Raw genomic sequence first — 25,575 nt, 5'->3', positions numbered from 1 at the left:
GGGGTGATATGTTACAAATCTTAAAATACCTGAAAGATTTTAATGATGCACAGACTTCGAACCTTTTCCATTGGAAAGAAAATAATAGAGCCAGGGGTCATGATTTGAAACTCCAGGGGGGACGACTCAGAACCAACATCAGGAAATATTTCTTCATGGAGAGGGTGGTAGATGCCTGGAATGCCCTTCCGGAGGAGGTGGTGAAGACGAAAACAGTCAAAGAATTCAAAGGGGCATGTGAAATACACTGTGGATCTCTAAAGGCTAGCGGACATAAATGAGAAAAGCAGAGGGGTAACTTGCTTGTACGATGGTTACTACCCTTAACAGAAGGCATGGAAATCACTACCCTTAACCAATAAGCTGTGATGATTCTAATGCAACTGCAACATTGCTCCCCACTTCAACAGGAGGGGAAAGAGGAAAAAGGATATAGACAACAACCAGGAGAGCCCGACTTGTACAATCTCAGTACTGATACGCAGATATAAGGGAAAAAGCACAGGTCTGCTTCTACGGCCAAGTCCATAAGCAAAGCACGTCTAACAACACTGTCTGAATTTTCAAGAACCCAGTAAAAAAATGTCGCTAGCTGCAATTTTTATGGGAATGATAAGGCTTGGGGATAACTGCACAGAGTGACAGTTACTACCTTAAGAAGCTTGCTGGACAGACTGGCTGGACCATTTTGTCCTTTTCTGCCGTCATTTCTATGTTTCTTTGTTTATGGGAATGGGTTGTCCAAAGTTCTGGCAACAGCTTTTGCAGTACTTCACCTCAATATTTACAGAAACCTTTCCTTGGTCTGCTGCATTTTGCATTTTAAGTCATGTGAACTCCAGGCAAGCACTGAAAAATAAACAAAATTTGTTTGTGAAAGTCTGTTTAACTGCTTTGAAATGTATCCTAGTAAAATGGTTGGATAAAACAAGTCCTGATATTATTACTTGGAGAATTTCTATGCTGGATCTTTTCCTGCTGGAGCGAAAATCAATGGATAATAGTTCATCCAGAAAGCAGCTCTTCTTTCAGCAATCTTGATCTGATTTCTTGAAATCGCTGCCAGCGAATTGTAAAGTAAAGTTAGTTAAGAAATCTCTATTGTCGGACAGATTCATGAATAAACACAAGTGGTATTTTTTTTTTTTTGGACTGTACAGAACTGACCTATTTGAGATATAGAGAGGGGAGGATGGGGGTTTATTTTATGTTTTCAGTGTCTCATTATTCATTCTCATACAGCATTGTGTTAATTGCAAGGCTTATAAGTTGTATTTTACTTTATATAATAAAAAAAATTCTACATACCAAATGCATGAATTTTCTTTTTTTTTTTTTTTTTTTTTTTTAATTAAAACATAGTTGTCATACCTTTTTTTTTCTTTTTCTACAAGTTTTAAAAAAAAATCATCTTTCATCTACTCTATCCCCCATGGCATGTCTACTCTTGCAGATTTTCCACTCTGAGATCCTGTTGAGTTTTGTAGGTGTTCTTTCCAGATTAGAAGTAGTTCCAGTGTACCTGAGAAATTGTATGTTCTGCTGTATTTTGGGAGTTTTAATACTACTATGAACAGAAAAGGGTTTACAATGTCAGTTTCAAGCTCTTCTTTGAATTGAATTTGCCATAAAAATTGTTTTCATAAAAATAAATTTTTGTGCAGTTTCAAACCAAGTTAATTATAGTTCTGCTGGCTAATAAAACAAATTTTTAAACATTCACTGTGCCCTAAATCTATTGAACTATTGACCAAAAAGAAAGAAAATAACCTTTTCTAAAGATGAGTCCAGTTTGTTTCCCTCCCAATAATCACAAAGATTTGTGTTTACTAAACATGCAGAATTCAGTGCTGCTGTGACAATTTTGCTTATTTTAGCAACTGGTTATACAGGTTCTCTGGAAACATCCAATTACGTATTTGCCTCATGAGTGGAAGCAGTGTGTGCATTTAAAAGAATATACTGTTTTCTCTGCAGTACTGGTCCTGAAGAAAACAAGATTTTCAGATATTCAGAGGGATAGTTGTGTTCTGGTGTAGCAAAAATGACATGAAACAGTACCTTTTTAGACTAACCAATTTATTGAGGCATGAGCTGTTGAGAACACAGTCCACTTCGTCAGATGCATCTGACAAAGGCCTGGATTTATCAAAATGCACTAAATATTGCATGCGATAGGAAAAGGGGTATGTTTTAAGGTAATAGGCAGTTTATCACAATTTGCACTAATACTGATGTGAAGTGCTAAGTTACCACAAATTGTGATTACTTTTTTGCACTATGTGATAAGTGCCAGAATTGTTGTATTTCCTACATACTACCACTGAGGGGACCATGTTTAGTAGGTCTAAGCTCCTGGAGAGCCAGCCTAGCTGTCAGGGCCTTTCTACAACCATAGAGAGGGAGAGGCTATCCGTAATGCCCTTATTGTAGGTAGGTATTTATATCTCTATAGGAGTCCCACCTAGTAACTCGAGGTGAGGTTTAGGTATTAGTGTAGGGGATAGGGACCACTTTGACATTCAAAATGAGACGTACGAGTGGTGAGTGGCACTTTTGATGAAAATTTGTGGAGATATTTCCTTTTTGGATGGTAGATTCTATGAGTGGAATACAGTAGTAGCTCTGTTTGTTTGATTTAAATGTATGCAATTTTGATTTGATACGCCTTTGAAGTGGAAATCTCATTGTCTGCTTAGTGATGAGAAAATCCTTAGCCACCCATAGGGAAATTCCCCACACGCGGCATCCCTGACACACGTGGAGTCGTGGTGGATTTTGTTCACCTAATCTGGGGTGATTTCCTCAACAATTTGAATGGGTGGCTGCAAAACAGGAATACAAATGAACTGAAATCTGTGGACGAGGCAGTTTATTGTAGAAGCCCCCTGAGAGAGAGCTAAAGAAAATAATAGTAAAACTGTGTTGCTTTTTTTTTCTCTTTTCCTCTTATTTTGGGGAAATATAGCTTCAATCAGTACCACAACTGAAAGAAAGAACACGACTGAACCTACCCCTGCAACGAAAGGTAATTCAATATCTTCCCATGAACACGCATTCTGTTCTGGTGAATTCTAAACAATGTGGGGCGGATTTTAAGAGCCCTGCTCGCCTAAATCCGCCCAAAACCGGGCGGATTTAGGCGAGCAGGGCCCTGCGCGCCGGTGAGCCTATTTTACATAGGCCTACCGGCGCGCGCAGAGCCCCGGGACTTACGTAAGTCCCGGAGTTTTTGGAGGGGGCGTGTCGGGGGCGTGGCCGAGCGCCGCGCCGTTTTCGGGGCGTCGGCAGTGTTTTGGGGGCGGGCCCGGGGGCGTGGTTATGGCCCGGGGCGTGGCCGCACCCTCCGTACCCGCCCCCAGGTCGCGTCCCAGCGCGCTAGGGGCCCGCTGGCGCGCGGGGATTTACGTCTCCCTCCGAGAGGCGTAAATCCCCCGACAAAGGTAAGGGGGGGGTTTAGACAGGGCCAGGGGGGTGGGTTAGGTAGAGGAAGGGAGGGGAAGGTGAGGGGAGGGCGTTAGAGGATTCCCTCCAAGGCCGCTCCGATTTCGGAGCGGCCTTGGAGGGAACGGGGGTAGGCTGCGCGGCTCGGCGCGCATCGGCTATACGTAATCGATAGCCTTGCGCGCGCCGATCCAGGATTTTAGCGGATACGCGCGACTACGCGCGTATCTACTAAAATCCCGCGTACTTTTGCTTGCGCCTGATGCGCCAGCAAAAGTACACGAACGCGCCGTGTTTGAAAATCTACCCCTGTGAGAATATCAGTAGTGGAGCATGTCGTGAGTAGAGAATAAGAAAAGAAATGGAATTTTACCCCTTTTGTAAATTGGAGCTTTATATATCGTTGATCAGCACTGTACCTATGGTTTTATTTGCATGTCACAAATGAGAAACCAGTGGAATCTTGGCGCAAAACAAACTTTTTTTGGACTGTTGCTCTGTGCTTCATTGATACACATTCAAGATTGTAAATAAATCACGGTTGTACATAAATACTGTTCTCCTTTCCTTACAGTACCTCATAAAACAACAATTGGGCACCCTCTTACAGAGTGTTCCTGTAAATGCTCGATGCCTTTTATTACTGGGAGGGATGCCAGAGAAGGAAAGGAATCAAGATGGCACAGCTCAAAAACAGCCAAGCTTGCTTTGAGCATTGAATATTATTTATTTTTATTTTTTATTTATTTGTTTTTCTCTACCGGTATTCGATCTGGAATATCACATCAGTTTATAGTGTACTAGGGTTTTTAAGAGGATGGGTGCTACTTATTATACATTGAAACTTTATAATACATTGAGCTTTCTAATATTTTACCTTGCATTTCAACTGAACAAGGGGGCAATAGTATGTCCTGAAAGGTGTCTAACATTCTAAGAACATAGTATGTGATAACTTCAAGGTTTCTTACATTATTTTTAAATGAGAGTAGGGGGAGCAGTGTGTCATGCAAGGTATTTTACAGTATAACAAAATCATGGTAATTTACAGTATAAACATAAATCGTGGTGAATATAACTTCTCATTAGATGGTGATGTAACTTGTACTTGTACTTAATAGTCATTAGATAGTGGTATAACTTGTGACTGCACATGGATTAGAGCAAGCTATAACTTCTGTTTATCTAGTAGGGAAGAGTCAAAATTATGCAGCTGATACCTAGCACATAAGATTCTTCAGCAAGAAATGGAGAGGAGAGTTTTTTTGAAAAGTCGTTTGCCAGGGTAAATGCAGAGTAACCTGGGTACGAGGATTGTCTGATCATTGCCCACCCCGGGATACCACAGTGCATGTGCTTTTATCCAGTTTAAGAGGGGGCATTCCTGGGGGGTGGGGGGGGGGGGGGGTGTTTGAGCATGATTAGGAATTGGCGTGCGTACATTGCATTTTCAAATGCGAGCAAGCTGTTTTCCAGTTGCATGTAGCGCCCGCAAAAAGCAGTGTGTAAAGTCTGCAGGCCAATTGTGCCCATGGGCTGTTTTCACAGGGAAAACACCCACGAACTTTCCCATTTTGAAAACTTGTGCAGAGTTTGCAGCCAGGCAGGCCGTTTTGAACATTGCCGCCCCCCCTTGGACATTAAAAGAGATGATGCTAAAGGGACCCGCAAATGACAGGAGCCCAAGCCGTATGCCCAATGGAACCGTTCTGACTCCAGAATTCAAGAGCATCTTAAAAGGCGCTGTGGCAGTAACACCTGGAACCAGAAATGAATGATTTCTGCCATGGATGTGCAGATTCATGGTTTCAGACCTTCACTTTATGCTGATGACTTCCAGATCACTGCCTGCCTAAATGCTCAAATTAGATTCTTTCACTTGCTGACTTGAACAGCTTCCTGGATCAAGTGGCCCATTGGTTATCGCAGCATAAACTGAAAGTTAGCCTTTTAGGTTAGCCCACAAGTCCACAGTCCCAAAGCTTACCCCAGTGATGTGATGATGTCATCCCTGATTCCACCAAAGGATGACATCATAGCTCTCCATGTCCGCCTTGATTCTAAACTCTCTATGGTCCGTCATATTTCCAGTTCTGTTCAAAAGTCCTGTTTCCTTCTTAAGTATATTCACCATCTGCGCCCACTCTTAATTCATGCCTTTTGTTATTTCACAAATCAATTATTGTGATTCCCTTTTCCGTGATTTACCAATTTCTCAACCCAAAACATTTACAGATATTTCAGAGGTCTGCTAAGGACATTTACGGTTGAAGACATTTGATCGTGTGACTCCTGCCCTGAAAGAATTACATTGGTTGCTGGTTGCTTGCCATATTAAGTTCAGAATCTTATGCTTAACTTTTTTTTTTTGCACTGTTCATGCTGGTGGTTTTTTCTCTACCTCTCCAAGCCTCTGATTCCCCTGTTGCCCAACTCGTACCTCGCGGTCCTCTCCAAAGGGCCACTTCCATCTCTCGCCTCCCTCTGTGGTTAGGCTTGAAGCTTCTTGGGAATCCTCCTTTTACCTATCGGGCCGTTTTCCTCTGCAGTGCTCTGTCCCTGGACATCTGTGCTGAACTAACCTTTTAAAGTGTAGAAAGACGATTAAAAGCTGTTTGTTCAGTCAGGCTTCCACATGCTGGGATAACTTAACTATCCTTGTTAGCCGGGTTTTGTTTGTTGTATTGCTGCCTGTGTTTTAATCTAATCTTCTGTCTTCATGTATGACTCTCAGATTTTGTTTTATTATGCGTGCTTTTTCACTGTAACAGAGTTTAGATAATAGTTTTACAAGTGTGATATAAAATATTAAAGGGTGGGATCTTCCTTTATCGGTTGAAACTGATTTCCACTGATAAAGTCCAAGGTTTCATAAACACAGGCGCAAGCCTATGATGCTTTCCAGCATTCCGTTCCCCAAAAGTGCAACGTGCGCAGGATCGGTGCCCGGACTGTGCATGCGGCCAAAAAGCACAGGACTAGCATGCACATGCAGGTTGCCACTGGAGCCACCGCTGAGAGGCACAAGGAACGGTGTCCTGGTAGGACGAGAGAAGGGGACACTGGAATAAAGGAGAGGGGAAGAAGAAGTAAGACACTTGGTAAGGGGGTAAAGAGAGAGGAGCATCCCCTGAATAAACCAAACTATGCAGCTGATGCTTCCTTTAGGCAGCAGCTCTGAAACAGACCTCCGACTTCAAACTCCGCTCTTTCCTCAGCGTAGAAGCACTCTCCCTGGGCAGATGAGAGTAGAGACTTGCACCTCTCACTAGCTCTGCATTTCCACAATTTACTCTCTTCCATCTGGAGAATTTCTTCTGACATGGATCTTCGGGACACCTAGGAATCCTTTCAGTAGAACCTCTCTAGTTCTAGAGGCCTGGGCACCCTGACCATGGGCCCCAGCCACCCTCCCTGGCAGACCTCCCTGCAGAGCCCTGTACCATGAGGGCACAGTGCAGCTGACACCTCACTCCGGGGAGCACCAGCTACCTAGCACTCCTCCTCTGACGTTACTCCTCATGCAGAGTCTATGCTTCACTACTCAGGGGCAAACATGGGAGCCCCCGTACGCTCTCATGTACCAGGTACTCTTATGGGTACAAGTCAGTTAAAAAGCGTGTTTAGGATCCGGTTTGTTGTTTTAAACATCTTGGGAACACAGTGTCCGCTTCATATAGCCAGGGGACCTCCATGTGGAACAGTTTATTTTCTCTGCGCTTCTGGGAAACACTGAGACATGTTCGGTGCCTGCAGTTTGTTGGATGATATGGGGGTACTTTTTCTTAAAAAGTGGGTTACAATGATACTGGTTTCTTCCATCAACGAATGATATTTTTATGTTCTGAGATTATTTTCAATTTCCTCATCTCCCACCAAGTTCAGGCCACATGAATATTTTAACACACATATAGCTTAATTTGTATATTTTTTTTCTGTAATCCATAGTGATGGGAAAACATTTATGCAGTATCAGTGGTTAAAATATTTCCAGAGGGTAATAATCCATGGGGCTGACTTTATTTATTTATTTATTTATTTTTAACTGGTGCAGTATAAGAAAAAAGGGTGCAAAAATGTTGATCCTTTTCTTCTAAGTGCTTTTCAGCATGCAGTAGGGAAAGCATGTGGAGGGGTGATTAAGTCTGCCCATTTGAGGGCAGGATAACTCTCTCTGTAAACTTCAAACTTGGAGTGAGTGTCGCCCGTAGTCCCATAAGTAACCTTATTGAAAATGACTTGATATGGTTGAGGTAATTTTCAAAGAGTCCCATAGAAAAGCGCGTCAACTCCACACACATGCATGGTTTCTTCTCCCTTGTTTAGATACTTGTGACTTCCCCTTGTGTCCCTGCACCAGTGAGGGGGTCACTGTGGAGCTCCTGGGTTTATGCTGAGCAGGAGAATTTCTCTTTTGTGCCCTTAGGCTTGTGAATTTGTACCAATCTCAAATAAATTACTCTCGGACAGTGATCTGGTGGCTTCACAAAAAAGAAATAAAATAAAATTCAGTTTTAAGTAAACTGGATGCAATGATGATAGTCAGATACAAAATATACAGTTTGGGTAGATGAATCCTATTTCTAAGTACATTGTAGCAATCGCCTTAAATACTTGACAAAGATGCTTGCAGGTTCTAATGGCAATGACTTCTCTGACTAAATAATTCTAGATTTAACCCTATTCTTTTGGGACAATCCCTAGTACTGATATGCCAAAGTTGATGACCTTCTTTATCCTTAGTCTATCTCCCTGTTGACAACTTCGGACTCCTCCTGGATTCCTTTTGATGTAAGTATCAGGTTAGTACTATCTTCTCCAAACTCACCAAAATGGATTTTAGGCTCCTGGATGGTACCTGGTACAAGAACTGGATTAGTTCGTGTGAACTCCTCTCTCGGCGGCGATTTCCAACTTAGGGTCAGTGAGGTTTCCAGACCCTACGCTGGCAAACATATGCCAGCTCCCAAAAACTACCCATCTGGAGAAGAATGAGAACTGGAAGTCTAGACCTACTTTCCAACTTCTTATCTTCCAGGCAATGGGATCAGGAGACTACAAGGCCCATAATCCTCGGGTCTGCAGCTACTGCCCCACATGCAGCCAACACTTGCTGCCTGCGTGTTCTCCTCTCAGTTCCACTTCCAACTCTTTCTAGAACTATGTCTGGGCTAGTATGTAAAAACCCTGGAGTATATTATTAGAACGCACCCTATGGGGGATGCTCAGGAAATGGTATCAGCCCACTAACTTCTCTTGCAATATGTCTTCCTTGTGAGGCACATGTTCCCTTGTAGAGAGCCAGTGGGTCTCCACATATTCTTTTATTATTATTTATTAGTGCCATAAAGGACTTGATTGACTATGGCTTTTCTCCCATTCAGTGTCTCTGGGGGAGAAAAATTAGTGAAGAAGATCCAAAGAGTGATGTTTCAGTATTTGTAAATGGCGCAAAACAAAGTAAATGTGGATAATTATGCGATGGTGCATCTAGTTTACAATATTAGTCAAATAACCTGAATGTGGCAGGCAAATAACCTGAATGTGGCAGTGCAAAAAGAATGTTAGGAATTATTAGGAAGGGAATGGTTAATTTATTTATTTGTTTGTTTTTCTATACCGACATTCTATTCAAAATTTCACATCAGTTTACACATAACAGAATTATCTCCAAGTAAACTTACGAAGACAGAATACAGTAAAATAATCAAACACACTAAATATAAAATTGAACAAAATAAAATTAAAATCAATAATAAATCAGAGAACCTATTGTTCGATAACATTCTATGTACTTAAAGAAAAAGGAAATTGTAGAATGGTGATGTTAAAAAAATTAAATATGTGAGGGGAAAGCTTTCAAAATAAAGCCAAGAAAATGTCATAATGCCTTTCTATCGCTCCATGGTGAGACTGCACCTTGAATACTGTGTACAATTCTGGTTACCGCATATAAAAAAAAGATACAGTTGCGATGGAGAAGGTACAGAGAAGAGCAACCAAAATAATAAAGGGGATGGAACAGCTCCCCTATAAGGAAAGACTAAAGAGGTTAGGGCTGTTCAGCTTGGAGAAGAGATGGCTGAGGGGGATATGATAGAGGTCTTTAAAATCATAAGAGGTCTTGAACGAGTAGATGTGAATCGGTTATTTACACTTTCAGATAATAGAGAGACTAGGGGGCACTCCATGAAGTTATCAAGTAGCACATTTAATCTGAGAAAGTTCTTTTTCACTCAACGCTCAATTAAGCTCTGGAATTTGTTGCCAGAGGATGTGGTTAGTGTAGCTGGGTTCAAAAAAGGTTTGGATAATTTTATTTTATTTATTTAAAGGTATTTATATACCGCTTTTTAAAATAAAATTTTATCAAAACGGTTTACAATAGTTTAAAATAAAATGAAAAATAAAATGCAAGTTAAATAAAATAAAAATACATAAATTTAGTTAAATAGCTAGGTAATTACTAGCTTAAAATAAAATTGTTAATTAAAAATGAAACAATAATAATAATAATAGAAGCGTGCCATGGTAAACAGAATAGGAGAAGCAAAAAGGCGAAAGGGGGGGAGGGAAGAAGTGGTGAGTTATCAGATAAATATATCCCAGAAAATGAAGGGAGTGAAAAAAAAGATTGAGTGAAAAATTGAGGTAATATGTGTCAAGTGAGCAGAATTGGAGTAATATGAGTCAGATGGATGAGGTTGAAGAGGTGGGCACTTCAGATTTGTTGACAGTATACTTAGAGGAGTTATTAAATGCATGTTGAAAAAAGTAAGTTTTAAGAGCTTTTTTGAATTGATGAGGGTTTGATATTAGACGGAGAGGGTTGGGTAAAGAGTTCCAAAGAGAAGGTCCTGCAACTGAAAATGCTCTTTTCTGGTTATGTCTAATCTGGCCTGTCGTGGGGATGGAATGTCTAGGAGATTTTGAGTAAGTGATCTTAGATGTCGGGTGGGTTTGTAGATACGAAGTAAGGTGCATAGCCAGGTGGAGGAAGAATTGTAGATTAAGCTGTGAATGATTGAGAGTATTTTGTACTTTATCCTGTATTTTATGGGGAGCCAGTGAAAAGATTGTAAAATAGGGGTTATATGATTGCGAATAGGGGTACCAGATAATAAGCGAGCTGCACTATTTTGGACTAGTTGTAATGGGTGAATTGATGAATCGGGTAAACCTAGGTAGAGTGCATTACAATAGTCTAAACCAGAGAAGATAAGAGATTGAAGGACAGTTCTGAAATCACGATAGAAAAGAAGAGGGCGAAGTCGTTTCAAAAGTTGTAATTTGTAAAATGATTTCTTTGTTAGGGAGGAGATTTGTTGTTTCATGGATAGATCTGTTCTTGGAGGAGGAGTCCATTAACTGCTATTAATCAAATTGACTTAGAGAATGGCCTCTGCTATTACTGGCATCAGTAGCATGGAATCTTCTTGGCGTTTGGGTACTTGCCAGGTACTTGTAGCCTGGTTTGGCCTCTGTTGGAAACAGGATGCTGGGCTTGATGGACCCTTGGTCTGACCCAGCATGGCAATTTTTTATGTCCTTAATTAACTTGGTCAGGAAAGGGATGTGGTAGTTGTGTTCTGGAAGTTAAACATGAGAGCTCAGCACTTTGCTGTTATCCACAAGGCAGGGTGGGTGCTAGCTTATATTAAAACAGGAAATGTATGCAGAGAGAAAAATGTTTAAAATATGGTGAATAGTTTTGTGTCCCCTGCTTTGGAGAAACTGTTGGCTTGAAAGAAGCACAAGAAGAGATCACCAAATAAGGAGAGATCGGGGATGGGCTGAGGCAATATGAGCTGTTCTCCTTGGAGATGGCTCTGTACAAGAATATCTGAGCTTTAGCAAATTGGAAAAACCTCTTTTAGTACTGAGAGCCGTGGATAGAATAATGGTTCATCCACTGTTTACAGCACTGACACCATATCTCCTGTTAATCTTTCTTTTCAAGCTAACTTAGTCTTTCTGTAAATATTTCACTACCTGATGACCTTGGGTGTCCTTGTGTTCTGTGTCGCTGTTAAAATTAGGAAACAGAACTCTTGGTCTGCAAAGTTTTAGTCCTGTCGTGTATCTCCTTCATAGTGAGTATTTGCATATAAGGACCATTTGACCATTTGCCCAGTTGTTCCTGCCTACATTACCACCCTTCCTTGCTCTTAGCAGCACCTTCCAGCTAAAAGAGGTATCGCTACTGCCTATGCTGGAACATCTGCAGGAGGTCACGCCTTATCCTTTTATTTTCCAGTTAGGTGGGGCCCAGCTGTCCTGCCTATGCTATGTGAATCGACAGCTTCCCCTTCCACCAGTTATTTAATCACCACTTTAACCTAATCAAGATATTGAATCACCTTAATGCCTTGTTCTCCAATCTCTTTGATTTATGTAACTCGCCTTATCCTTTGATCACTACCCATCCTTCCCCCTTTTATTTTGTTGTTTCTCATTTCCTCTGCTTTAAATTGTTCTAGCCAATATTTTATCATTAATTATTAATTACCCTTTACTGCCTTAAGACCCTGTTCCACCTCCCTTGTTCTATGTAACTTCTTGTTTCTGTTAATATTGTTCGATGTAAGCCGGCATGATGTTCCTACGAATGTCGTTAGATAAAAAAAAACCTTAGATAAATAGATAAATTATATCCAAAAGCATACCAAAGGCCTGCTGCAACTCCATGCGAGCCACACTGCTGCTCCCATGCTAGTCAGCTAGGTTGTATCTTCCTTATGGCCTTCTACTTTTCCGAGTATTTATTTATTTAATTTATATTCCACTTTTTCGGGCACTCCAAAAGTGGTTTAATGTAGGTATTTCCCAATCCCCAGGGGGTTCACACTCTAAATTTGTACCTGAGACAATAAAGGGCAAAGTGACTTGCCCAAGGTCACAAGGAGCGGCAGTGGGATTTGAGCCCTGGTTTGCAGCCTCCTGCTCTAACCACTGGGCTGCTCCTCCACTCCTCCATGTGTGTTTACCAAGACCCACGCTAACACATTTCATTACCCTGCCTCTCCCCTTCCCTGAACTTACTATTGTCTTCTGTCTGTCCCAGGCATATTTGAAGTTGGCCAGGGATTTTATTACTTCTCCGCTGGTGGGCCTTTCTAAGTTTGGGGGGAAAAAAGCACATACAAAACTATGAATAACAATAACACATCGTTAAAAGCAGAAGGGAAGATGTAGTACTTATTGTGTTTTTAACTGCTTTGAAATATTTTATTTCTTCAGCTACTATGATGCCTTCAGTCCTTCTCAGAACTATTAGCACATGATCACCCCTTAGTGGCAGCGTTAAGAGTGTGGAAATCGATATCAATTAAGTTTTTTGTTGTTTTTTTTTTAACTGAATTATTTCCATAAATTCCCAGATTTTTCTAAAAATGATAATCTGTTTAAACCGATCTTTGCCCTAGTTTTAGACTAGGGCGAAAATAGCTCCAGAGCTGCAGGTGCAGAGCGTCTCAAGGCCTCCAGGAACTGCTGGAAGCCATTGTGGGCCAAAGCACTTGCAGCATTTCAAGTCCTGCTCCCCTCCCCCACCAGCAAAAGCACCCGCTCTTCAGTGCCACCCACCTCCCTCTGCCCCCCCCCCCCCCCCGAGCAGCCAAAGTGCCTGCTGCTTTATGCCATCAGTGCAGCATTTCACGTGGCCCATGCCTACCCAGAAGCACTTGCCGGCAGTTTCCCCTGGCCCCGCACAAAAGCAGGAAGGGCAGTGCTGCAGAACGCAGGAACCTCTGTAAAGCTGCTGCCGAAAGAGAGAGAAGGTCGAAAGATTCCTTTATGGAGATTTTCAACGGATTGGTCAACGTGTCACATTCTGAAGGGGAATGTTCCTAGACCATTCTAAGAAGGCTGTTGTGCGTCCAGTCTGAAAGAATGTGGGAATTGGGTTTGGGTTAGAGAGCGCAACTAGTTACAGACTAATTTATATTCTCCCCCCGTTAGGGGAAGCTCATTGAAAAAGCGGTGGTAACTCAACTTGATGTGTTTTTAAAGGATCATAATATTTTACATTTTGATCAGTGTGGCTTCCCGTGCAGGTAACAGCACGGTGACCCTTTTAGCAGTATCCGATTTTATGCTTCACAGATTGGACCAGAAACAACCTGTTATTGCTATTGTTATTTTTTTTACATTTCAGCAGCCTTCCGCTCGAGTGTTACATTCGGTTTCGTTACAGCATTTAGCTGATATTGGTCTTCATGTGGAAGTTTCTAATTGGTTCTGCTATTTGTTTTTAGAGAATAGTTACCAGCCAATTAACGTTGGAGCCAGTAGCTCAGATTGGCTCTTGATTCATTCTGGTGTCCCTGAGGGGGTCCTGTCTTTCGACCTCATTAATATAGTTATATGCAATCCTTTTGTTTTATGTTGGATGATCTTGGGATTGATTTTAAAATGTTTGCGCTTGAAATCCAGCTTCTGTTCCAAGTTTTAGCAGATATCATTAAGACACTTTCCCAAATGTCCCAGATTTTAGATAAGATGAAACGTTGGATGGGTGTCGTTAGTCTCCTGCTGAACCTGAGCAAAACAGAGGTTGTATTGATCTTTTTCCCGTCGATAGCAGGGCTGAATTAGCCATGCTGTCATGGGAACTGACAATCAGGCCCGGGAGGCAGAGCTTCTTAAGTGATGTCAGAGCTTTGCTCTGAGGCTGCGCGTGAGTTCCTGCGCTGGAATCAACTCTCCTCAGACTGTTTTTCTGCATGCATTACAGATGGACAATGACCACTGCTATTGGTGTCAGGGCCCAGACCACCCGATGCAGGCCTGCCAACACTGTGGGAAAATATCCCCCAGAGCGTGCCGGCAACGGCATGAAAAGATGATGGCGCTCATAGGGTAGAGAAAGGGCTCCTACACCCCACCCTCAGAGGCCCGATCATCCCCGGGGCCGGCTGCCCCAATGCCCCCGCAGATGCGTCGAGCGTCGTCGTTAGAACCAGTGACATCTGCATGGAGCGCCGACAGATGGCTCAAACCGGCGCACAAAGTGCCTCGAGGCAGAGACCCGAAACGAGTCGACTGACAGAGTCGAGCTGCTCCGTTGGCGTCGTAGGGCCGAAAAAGCCGGAAGCGGGCGCTAGAGACCGAGGCTTCGGTCAGGGTGCACGGCGAGAAAGCATCGAAGGGCGCAACTTCATCACCATCGACACGGCGTCTCGATGGCGCAACCGACGCATGGCGCATTCTCAACGCGGATGCATGACGCACCCTCTTCGGTGAAGTCGGCGCACGGAGCAACCGCTATGTCGACGCAGGCACGTGGCACACAGCCTTCGGCGCCACTCGGCACGACGCCAACGCACAAGAGCAGCTCAAAGGCTATACCTACCAGAGACCCCAAGACCGGTCAAGACCGTCCACCGACGCATGATAAGCGCGTCTCTGGACACCAGCGCCGCACATAGACGTAATCGCGAGAGAGACCACACAGACCATCCCTGGTACGTCTCATCGCGGCGCCGTCAACGCAACCTTCGACATCTGGACTGAAAATTGCATATAGGTCGATTGGATACGGCAACCAAAGCACACAGGGCGTCCACCAGTGAACAGGACTCAGGTTCCTCTTCACCATCCGAGGGAGATGGGCCCCCCGCCGATAACACCCATATCCTCGGGATCCTCTTCACCGTCCCTACGAGTATTCTCGGACCTTTCCTCGGTGTCACGCAGGTCCACCAGAGGATCACTGCAGGAACCTCTATCGAAAAAACCCAGATTGCCGATGGAGTCTCGGGTACCCCGGCACCAGACTCGGATATCCTCGCAGCGGTGTTACCACCACGGCGGTCCTCGACTTCGCCTCCCCCTCTGATGCCTCCTCAAACAAAGGAGGCGTTTATGAGTCTGTCCTTGGCCCTAGCGGGGTTTTACAAGGTGATGCAAGCTTCCTTTAACATGCCAGCTTCGTCCCCAGACAGCGGTGGACGATCGCCACTGCCCTCGATTCACAAGTCTCCCACACGGTCCAGATCACCTTCTCCAAGGGCCAAATCACCACCTCCGACCAGGTTGCCACCCTCGCCAGACCACATCACACGGCCAGTGTCTCCGGGGGATCCAACTACATCGCCTGATTCCTCCACGGGATACCCGTCCGACCCGGGAGAAGGGCCGGGGGAACCCTACTCGCCACCGGAGGACTTAACATATCCCAAGTTCTTGGATAAGGTGGGAAAAGCGCTTAACATACAACTACAGAAGGTGCCAGATCCGCGAGCAGGCACGTTAGGCCTCTTAAAAATTTTTGACCTCCCAGCTGAGCCCACAGCCCTTCCAGCACATGACGTCCTAAACACAGTTCTGGAAAAATCTTGGGAGACACCCTTCACATTACCTGCGGTGTCCAGGAAAACGGATCTAAAATACAAAATGCAACAATCCCCTTACTATGCTGCACCGCAATTTCCCCATGCATCAATTGTGGTGGAATCTGCAATGACTAAAGCCAAGAAATCCAAACTTCACTCCGCAGCCCCCCCCGGGAAGAGATCTGCGCTCCTTGGATGAGTTTGCAAAAAGGGCCTTCCAATCTTCCATGCTGGCGACCAGGATCAACCATCATCAATTCCATAACGTACAATACATCTATGAGTTGATCCAACGAGTGAAGGACACCTCCCAGCCTACAGAACCCGATCCCAATGCCTCAGACCTCATCAGAGACCTAGAGGAAGCCACCCGTCATCTGTTGCGAACTGTTTATGAAGGATTTGAAGCCTCGTCGAGCACTTCGGCTGCAGCAATTGCAGCACGTCGCCTCGCCTGGCTTAGAGCGAGTTCCATCAGGGACGATGTCCACGACAAGTTAGCCAACTTACCATGTAAAGGGGACAACTTGTTCAGCAACAGGTTCCAAGAAACCGTAGCCCTACTAAAGGAACAGTCGGTGGCGGTTCAGTCACTTACCGCACTGCAATCATACCCTTCGGCATGCAGATACTACGCCCCTCTCAAGAGACAACCTATCCAGAGACGCGCGTATCACCCATATGCCTCATACCGACCGCTTCCATATCAAACCCAACCGAGGCAACAGAATCAATCCTCCCAAAATAGAAGAGGTCGTCCTAGGCCGCAACGAACCCAACCCCAACAGCTGGCCACCTCTAACAAACTAGCGCAGTCTTTTTAACAACAACCACGCCACCATCCACACAAGTATTCGCCGGAGGCATCCAGTCGCACATTCAACACTGGCAAGCCATCACCACGGATCAGTGGGTACTGGACATAGTCCGCCTCGGCTACCGGATTCCCTTTCCATCCCTACCTCCGCTTCCACACTTAACATCGAGAGGGACCACATCCAACCTTTCTCGGTTGGAAAGAGAGATCTCCCTACTGTTACAACAAAAGGCGATTCAACGACTTCCACCTTCCCAACAGCATACGGGATTCTACTCCCCTTACTTCCTCATACCCAAGAAGTTGGGGGATCTACATCCCATCCTGGTCCTCCGAGATCTCAACAAATACATTGTCACGGAAAAGTTCAAGATGATATCACTCAAGGCCATATTACCTCTGATCCAACCCAATACCTGGATGTGTTCCATAGACCTCAAGGATGCTTACACTCATATTCCAATGCACCCTTCCTCCTGGCAATACCTGTCTTTCCAAGTCAACAGCCAACACTTCCAATACAGAGTACTCCCCTTTGGTCTCTCGACTGCACCTCGGGTGTTTACCAAGTGCATGGAGTAGTGGTGGCGCATCTCAGACAGAAAGGTATCATGATATTCCCATATCGTGACGATTGGCTGATTGTGGCATGAAACCCAACAACACTATGCCACCACCTTCACGATACGATCACTTGCCTCAACCAACTAGGTCTAGTGGTCAATTACCAAAAATCACACCTAGAGCAGTCTCAACAGCTGCAATTCATAGGAGCCTGCCTAGACATGGTCAAGCACAGAGTTTTTCTGCCACAGGACAGACGAGCCACCTTGCGTCAGTTGTTTCGCCGTCTCCAGATTACCCCATCTCCATCCGCCCGTCAGGTGTTAACAGTCCTGGGACACATGGTGGCTTCGATCCATGCAGTGTCCAATACTCGACTTCACATGAGACATATTCAGTGGGATCTAAAGAGACAATGGAAGCAATATTCACAACCATTGACGTTCAAGATCCACCTGACGGCGGCAATGACCCAGGAACTAAATTGGTGGTTACAGCGTTCAACTCTCACCAAGGGTACACATTGCGGTACTCACCACAGATGCCTCCCACAAGGGATGGGGGGGCACACCTCAACCAACTACAAACTCAGGGTCAATGGACATACAAGAGCAGTCCTACCAAATCAACTTCCTAGAACTAAGGGCAATAAGTTACGCCCTTCAAACCTTTGTTTCTCACCTCCAGGGCCACCAAGTCATGGTATACACAGACAATCAAGTGGCCATGTTCTACATCAACAAGCAAGGAGGGTCAGGCTCCTGGATCCTGTGCAAGGAAGCCCTCACCATCTTCCAGTGGGCCAACAGTCACTCAATTCTGTTACAAGCCACTTATCTTCCCGGCATCGTCAACACTCAAGCGGACAGGCTGAGTCGAGTGTTCCACCCCCACGAATGGTCTCTCCATCACGAAGTGGCCAGAACTCTCTTCCACAGGTGGGGCACACCCTCGATAGACCTCTTCACCACCGAGGTCAACCGGAAAGTGGATCGCTTTTGCTCAGTGTGGCCCAGCTCATACAGAGACGCTCAAGATGCTTTTCTTCTACCCTGGACAGAGCCACTAATGTATGCGTTTCCACCGATTCCACTTATTACTCGTACTCTACAAAAGTGCATGCAGGACAGGGCCCATCTAATCTTAGTGGCACCTGCGTGGCCGCGTCAACCATGGTACACACACCTTCTGCAGTTATCAATAGATACACCGCTACAACTACCACAGCAGGAAGACCTATTGTCCCAAGAGCAAGAGACACTTCTTCATCTGCTCCACTCGTCTCTGCATCTAACAGCTCGGAGGTTGAACGGGTCCTGTTATCTGAGCAGGGATTCTCCATCACAGTCCAAGACATAATGTTGGAATCCAGAAAACCTTCTACCAGACGCAGTTATCAATTCAAATGGAAAATGTATGCGACTTGGTGCGGTCCCAAGGGCATAGACCCTCTCACTTGTGCACCGGAAAAGCTACTAGATTATCTGCACTCCTTATATGCCACAGGGTTCGCTACTGCCTCAGAGTTCACCTTAGTGCCATCGTGGCGTTTCACAGACTGTTGAAGGTCAATCCATTTCCCTACACCCTTCAGTGTCTAGATTCATTAGGGGTCTCCGCCATCTCCGACTACCAGTCTCTAAACCGCCAGTACCCTGGAATCTCAATTTCGTGCTAGAACAACTAATGTTACCACCATTTGAACCAATGGACTCTGCGCATATTAAATACCTTACATGGAAAATTAGTCTTTAACAGCAATCACGTCAGCTCGATGAGTCAGTGAATTACAGGTGTTTAGTGCATTATAGCCCATATCTTCAATTTTACCACAGTAAGGTACTTTTGCATACTCATCCCACTTTCTTACCGAAAGTTATTTCCCAATTCCATCTCAATCAATCTATTGAACTTCCAACGTTCTGTCCAAAGCCACATCATAATGAACGAGAGAAACTACTACACACCTTAGACTGTAAAAGAGCATTGGCTTACTATAAACAACGAACCAACTCGCAAACCAGATCTTCTCAGCTGTTCGTCTCATTCAATCCCAATGCTCCAGGTCTTCTAGCTGGATCACCCAATGTATACAATTCTGTTACGAAAAACGACGGTGCAAACTATCTTCCCTACCCACAGCTCATCAAACCCGTGCAGTGGCAACTTCATTGGCCCATCTTCGACACGTGGCTCCACTGGACATTTGTAAAGCTGCCACATGGGCGCCTCTCCACACTTTCACTTCCCATTACTGTTTAGACCAACAGACTGCAGAAGACGCCAAACTGGGAAGAGTTATTCTACAAACATTGTCCACAGAGTAACAGAGTCGACTGTCACTAATTTCATCACACTGCCGGAAGAATGAGACAATATTTAATTACTTCAGTGTGATGCGGAGCTTAGGACTCCCATGACAGCATGGCTAATTCAGCCCTGCTATCGACGGGAAAAAGCAAGTTTGCTTACCATAAACGGTGTTTCCGTAGATAACAGGATGAATTAGCCATGCTGACCCATCCACCTCCCTGAACAGTCGACTCTGCATTACGACCACGCTTGCTTAATCACAGACTGAGGAGAGTCTATTCCAGCGCGGGAACTCACACGCAGCCTCAGAGCAAAGCTCTGACATCACTTAAGCCCCGCCTCCCGGACCTGATTGGCAGTTCTCATGACAGCATGGCTAATTCATCCTGCTATCTACGGAAACACCGTTTATGGTAAGCAAACTTGCTTTTATGCTGCACCAGGCTACCCAGTGTCCTAAGGTCTGCCAGCAGCTAGAAAAGGCTAGGGCAGAGTTACATACCCTGGATGTGGACGCTACCGCTTTAGCCCTGGAGATTACTAAGCAACAGATTTATGAAGAAGACAATAAGGCGGGTCGCCTTCTGGCTAGACGCCTTAAGAAAGTCTTAGCCCATAATAAAGTAGCTCAAATTAAAAGTGCTAGCGGGAAGGTCTTCACGACCTCTGATGACATACGCCAATGCTTTGCCGAGTTTTACTCAGATCTCTATGGGATGGACCAAACTATAAGGGGATGGGGAAATTGATAGTTATTTGGCGCAGGTGGTATTACCAAATTTGATGGCAGACCAAAAAACTAGGCTGGATGAGCCCATAACAGACATGGAAGTTCAATATGCTATCAAAATGCTGAAGGCCGGGAAGGCACCGGGACTTGACGGTCTCACAGGAGCCTACTATAAAAAAAAAAAACTAGCGGTCTCACTAGGGGCCTACTATAAAAAATTCTAGTTGGCCCTTTGACAGATATGTTCAATTCCCTTAGGGGTCCTGTAGGTTTGGCAGCCCATGCTAATGTGGCCGGCATCACCGTTTTAGCCAATCCTGGGGAGGATCCCGAGCTTTGCAGATCCTACTGTCCATTATCTTTGATAAATCTTGACCTTAAGATTTTAGCACGAGTTTTAGCTGAACGCCTAAAGTCTATTCTCCCGGGCTTGATTCATAATGATCAGGTTGGCTTTGTTCCATCTCGGATGGCTAGTGATAATATTAGGAAGGTCATTGACATCATTGATTGGGTACAGGGCAAACAAATCCCCGCAGTACTGTTGGCTATTGATGCTGAAAAGGCCTTTGACCTTGTTCACTGGCCTTTTCTCTTCCATGTTTCCATGTCTTACAAAAAATGGGGTTTGGCACATACTTCCAGCACTGGATGCCGGCGCTCTATGACTCCCCGAAGGCTCGGGTGAAGGTAAACGGAGGTTACAGTTCCTGTTTTGATATTCAGAGAGGTACTAGGCAAGGCTGTCCCCTCTCGCCTATGTTATTTGCCCTTTTCCTAGAGCCCTTGGCCTCCAAAGTGCATCAATCCTCTGGGGTAACTGGTGTGGAACTTGTAGGTATACATTGCAAAATGTCGCTTTTTGCGGGTGATGTCCTTTTTACTTTGACTAACCCTTATGATTCTTTAACAGCGGTAGTGGGAGAGCTTTGAGGCCTTTCATAAAGTAGCCGGGTTTCGAGTCAATCATGACAAGTCTGAACTGTTAAATCTTACTCTGCCCCCGCTAGAAGTGGATCGCATATCTACAGCTTTTCTTTTTCGCTGGGCAAAACAATCTATTAAATATCTAGTGGTACACATAGGGGCTAAACTGAAGGAGCTTTTTGATTATAATTATACCCCCTTATGGCGGAAAATTGATCGGGACCTTCAGAGCTGGGGAGGGGAACTCTTTTCATGGATGGGTCGCATAGCGATTTTGAAAATGAATGTCCTCCCACAATTATTATTTTTGTTTTCTACCTTGCCAATATTAGTCCCGAAAGCGATACTGAAAATCTGGCAAAAGAAGTTTTTTTATTACATCTGGAAACGGCGGCCTCCCAGGGTTTCGCGGGCTGTTCTTTCCCTTCCTCGTAAGCATGGTGGTACGGGGGTCCCGAATCTTTCCTGGTATCATGGGGCAGCACACATGAGGGTGATTGTTGATACCTATCATACATGTGACCTAAAGCAATGGATACAATTAGAGCAGGAAATGATTGGGGTAATGCCTTTACAAGCTTTATTTTGGCAACCCAAACCTACCTGGAGACCTCTCGATTTTATGCCAGTGGCTCTACAGGCCACGCTCGCAAATTGGTGTCAATGGAAGGCTACCCTGGTGGGTTCTTTTCTCTATCACCAATCCTCTTATCTTTTCCATAATACTAGTTTTCCAGCAGGTCTCACGTCCCGCCTATTCCACAAATGGATGACCCAGGGGGTATAGTTAATGTTTGTCATTTTTGGAAAGAGGGTAACTTAATGTCAGCTCAGGATCTCCAGGATAGATTTGGAGGGGATTTACAGGACTTTCTGGGGCTGGCTCAGGTTAGGCATTTTCTGCACAATTTATCAGTTACCTGGGCGGTCCGCCCCACTAGCTCTTTGTTTGAGACATACTGTGCTCATGCTGATAAGATTACGAGGGTTATTTCTAAACTCTATACCCTTTTGAACACACAATCTCCTTACTTATTTTCTCATATACGGGCATGGACGGTTGACCTTGGGGATGTATTAACTGAGGATAACTGGGATATTGTGTTTTAGCAAACCGCTAAAAGCTCGATTTCCTCCGCAATCCACGAGCATTGCTATAAGTTACTGTATAGGTGGCACTTGACTCCAGTTCGACTGCATGCTATGTACCCTCATGTTTCTGATCAATGCTGGAGGAACTGCAGGCAAGTGGGCACATATCTTCATATCTGGTGGACATGCCCTTTCGTGCTTCCTTTCTGGGACAATTTGCAACAATGGCTGCGGATCGTTACTGATATGGATGTTCCCCTGCACTCAACCCAAGTGTTGCTTCTCCTTCCCAATGAGGACCTGACTAAGCCTATGCAATCTTTTATGTCACAAGTCTATATTGCAGCCCGTTGTGAACTTGCCAAAGCATGGAAATCACCCCACCTACCATCTTTACCTGCTGTGATCCATAGACTTCATTCGTGCTATAGGATGGCTCATCTCACTGTTCTTCGTCGAGATCAGATGCCTGCTCATCGCCGTTCTTGGGATCCCTTTATCAAGTGGCTTGCCACTCATTCTAAGCCAGGGGGCACCTGAGAAGCCTGTTTCCTCTTTATTTTTACCTTATCCCTTTCTTGTGCACCTTATTGCACTGGCCTAAACTTGGCAAAGTAGAAATAACTGCCCAGAGATATTCTTGTTCCTTCATGAGATTTATTATGAGTTATATACTCTTGACATTACATCTTGCGTTGTATGCTGTTGTCATACTGTTTTGAACAATTTGCCTACTTTCCACCTTGTTGTTACCATTATGTATTCGTTTCTGTGATATATCTATTTTAAGAAGATGGGAGGGGGAGGGGGGATTATGGGGGTTTATTCTATGATAATCCTATTGACTTGCATGTCGGGTTTTTTTTTTTTATAACAATGTTTTGCTATTTTTGTCAATAAAACTTTACATTCAAAAAAAAACTTGCTTTTATGCCCCCTTTGGTTATTGGTGACACTTCAGTTTCACTTTCCAAAGTTGTTTGCAATTTGGGAGTTCTGTTTGAACCTTCATTTAAATTTCACATTCGGCTTAGATCTGTTGTGAAAAGAGTTTGAGTTTTTTTTGTTTTTTTTTAATTAAGAACAATTAGGTGTTTGAAGTACATTTTGGATAGAATAGTGGATCGAGCCTATGTTTTATCAAATATTGACTGTTGTATATGTGAGCCTTCCCTATTGCCATCCTACTGCTTTACAGCTCCTTGTGAATGCCACCGCACGACTGGTTTCTGGTTGTGCTTTAAGGGACCGTATTACCCCAGAGTTAAAATCCTTACACTGGCTTCCCATTGTTCAAAGAATAACATTTTTTTGATCATATCTTTCAAGGTCTTATGTAAAATTTGCCCTTCTTATCAGAAAGATTCTCTGTTATGGTATCAACCTTTGAGCTCTTCGTGCTCCCGGAATCTTTCTTTATTGGAAGTCACTGATAAGAGAGGTTCGCTTAAAGAAAACGAATGATACTGTTTTTTTTTCTAATGTTGCTCCTAGTCTTTGGAATAGTCTGCCCCTCCCTTTACACCAGGAAAATAACTTTAAGGCATTCAAAGGGTTGTTAAATGCATTTGCAAGAGCTATATAGAATGCTTACTTTCAGGCCGTACTGTACTCCGGCGCACTTTTAACCCGCAATTGGACGCGTGTTTTCGACGTGCTAGCTTTACCCCTTATTCAGTAAGAGGTAATAGCGTGTCGAAAAAACGCGCGTCCAACCCCCCCTCCCCCCCGAACCTAATAGCGCCCACAACATGCAAATGAATGTTGATGGCCCTGTTAGGTATTCCCACGCGATACAGTAAGTAAAATGTGCAGTCAAGCCACACATTTTACTTTAAGAAATTAGCGCCTACCCAAAGGTAGGCGTTAATTTCTGCCGGCGCCGGGGAAGTGCACAGAAAAGCAGTAAAAACTGCTTTTCTGTGCACCCTCCGACTTAATATCATGGCAATATTAAATCGGAGGCCCCAAAAGTTAAAAAAAATATATAGTAAAAAATAATTATTAAAAAAAAATTTTAAATGGGCTCGCGGGTTGAAAACCGGATGCTCAATTTTGCCGGCGTCCGGTTTCCGAACCTGTGGCTGTCAGCAGCCTTGAGAACCGACGCCGGCAAAATTGAGCCTCGGCTGTCAAACCTGTTGACAGCCGCCACTCCTGTCCAAAAAGAGGCGCTAGGGACGCGCTAGTGTCCCTAGCGCCTCTTTTTGCCGCGGACCCTAATTTAAATAAATTACTTTACTGTATCGCGCGCACAGGCGAGCTCGCCCACTCTCCCGTGATTTTTACTGTATCAGCCAGTTTCTTAGTCTTGAGCTAGGTATTTTTTTTAAGGATCGTTTTATGTTTTATTGATGCTTGATGTCAATTTTATGTCAATGTGTGTATCTGGATGTTGTTGATGGTTTTTCTGAAATCCACTTAGAAAAGGAACTGGCAATAGGTGGACTATAAAGGTTTGTAATTAAATTTCTGGAGTGACCACTACTAAGGAGGAAGGTTGTTGCAACGAGGGATGGGTTGTGGGGAGAGAAAGGGACATGTTAGGGGATGGGAGTAGAGATAGGGGAGTGGGAAGATCTGCTTAATATTTTTATTGTCCTGGCTTCTGTCAGCCTAAATAAATTCTGATATTTACCCAAAAAAAAAAAAGTTGCATTTTTCCACTGATTTTTGCTCTTGTCATAATAAAACCTGATAAATTCCCAGGAAAATTTAAAAAAAAATTAAAAAAACAAAACAAAAATGAAGATCCCTATGGAGAAATCCTGGTTTGCCTAAGGTATTTTCCTTTACAGCTTTTATTTCTTAACTTATTTTAAAGTATTTGTTTTCCACTCCCCCCCAAGGTTCGGGGCAGGGTACAACTCTGGAGTAGGGCTGCTGTCAGTAGAGCAAGTCAGTGGTTGCATGTCTTTTTTTTTTTTTTTTTTTTTTCCAGGGTTAGAAGGAAATTAAAGAAAGGTATTCAGTATTCAAAATCTGTAACTAAAAGGGTTGATAGTGAAAGCTCCATAGAGAGAACTGTAGGGAGAGCTCTGACTCCTTTGGAATATACAGTGGTTTCTAACAAGCGAATTAAGGACTTCATCTCCAGTTTATATGCCCTGCTGCAGGCTCTCTGTGCTTATATCACTGGTATATAGGAGAGGTTTTGGGAGACCATAAATCTGGAAACCATTAGCATTGGATTCAGGTTTAGAAGGCTTGGCGCAACTCCTCCAGACATGAGGAGGCAGATATTCAAAAGCTATTTACATGGATAACTCGCATTATCCTTCTAAATGGCAAATGTGGCCACTGATCCGTCTAAATTATAGCTGGATTAAAAAAAAAAAAAAAAGGGGCGCTCT

General features: G+C 44.0%; 1 protein-coding gene across 1 annotated transcript in view; it reads left to right on the top strand.

The window, feature by feature from the left end:
• The window catches only part of TMEM123 (transmembrane protein 123), a 130,200-nt gene that overhangs the window by 74,308 nt on the left and 30,317 nt on the right, over nucleotides 1–25,575 (top strand). The window contains exon 4 of the mRNA XM_029602418.1: nucleotides 2,969–3,028. Coding sequence (XP_029458278.1) covers nucleotides 2,969–3,028 — 60 coding nt within the window. The remainder of the gene's footprint in view (nucleotides 1–2,968; nucleotides 3,029–25,575) is intronic.

This window comes from Rhinatrema bivittatum, chromosome 5, assembly GCF_901001135.1.
Source record: "Rhinatrema bivittatum chromosome 5, aRhiBiv1.1, whole genome shotgun sequence".
NCBI lineage: Eukaryota > Metazoa > Chordata > Amphibia > Gymnophiona > Rhinatrematidae > Rhinatrema > Rhinatrema bivittatum.
This window is presented reverse-complemented; position numbering and strand designations above follow the sequence as displayed.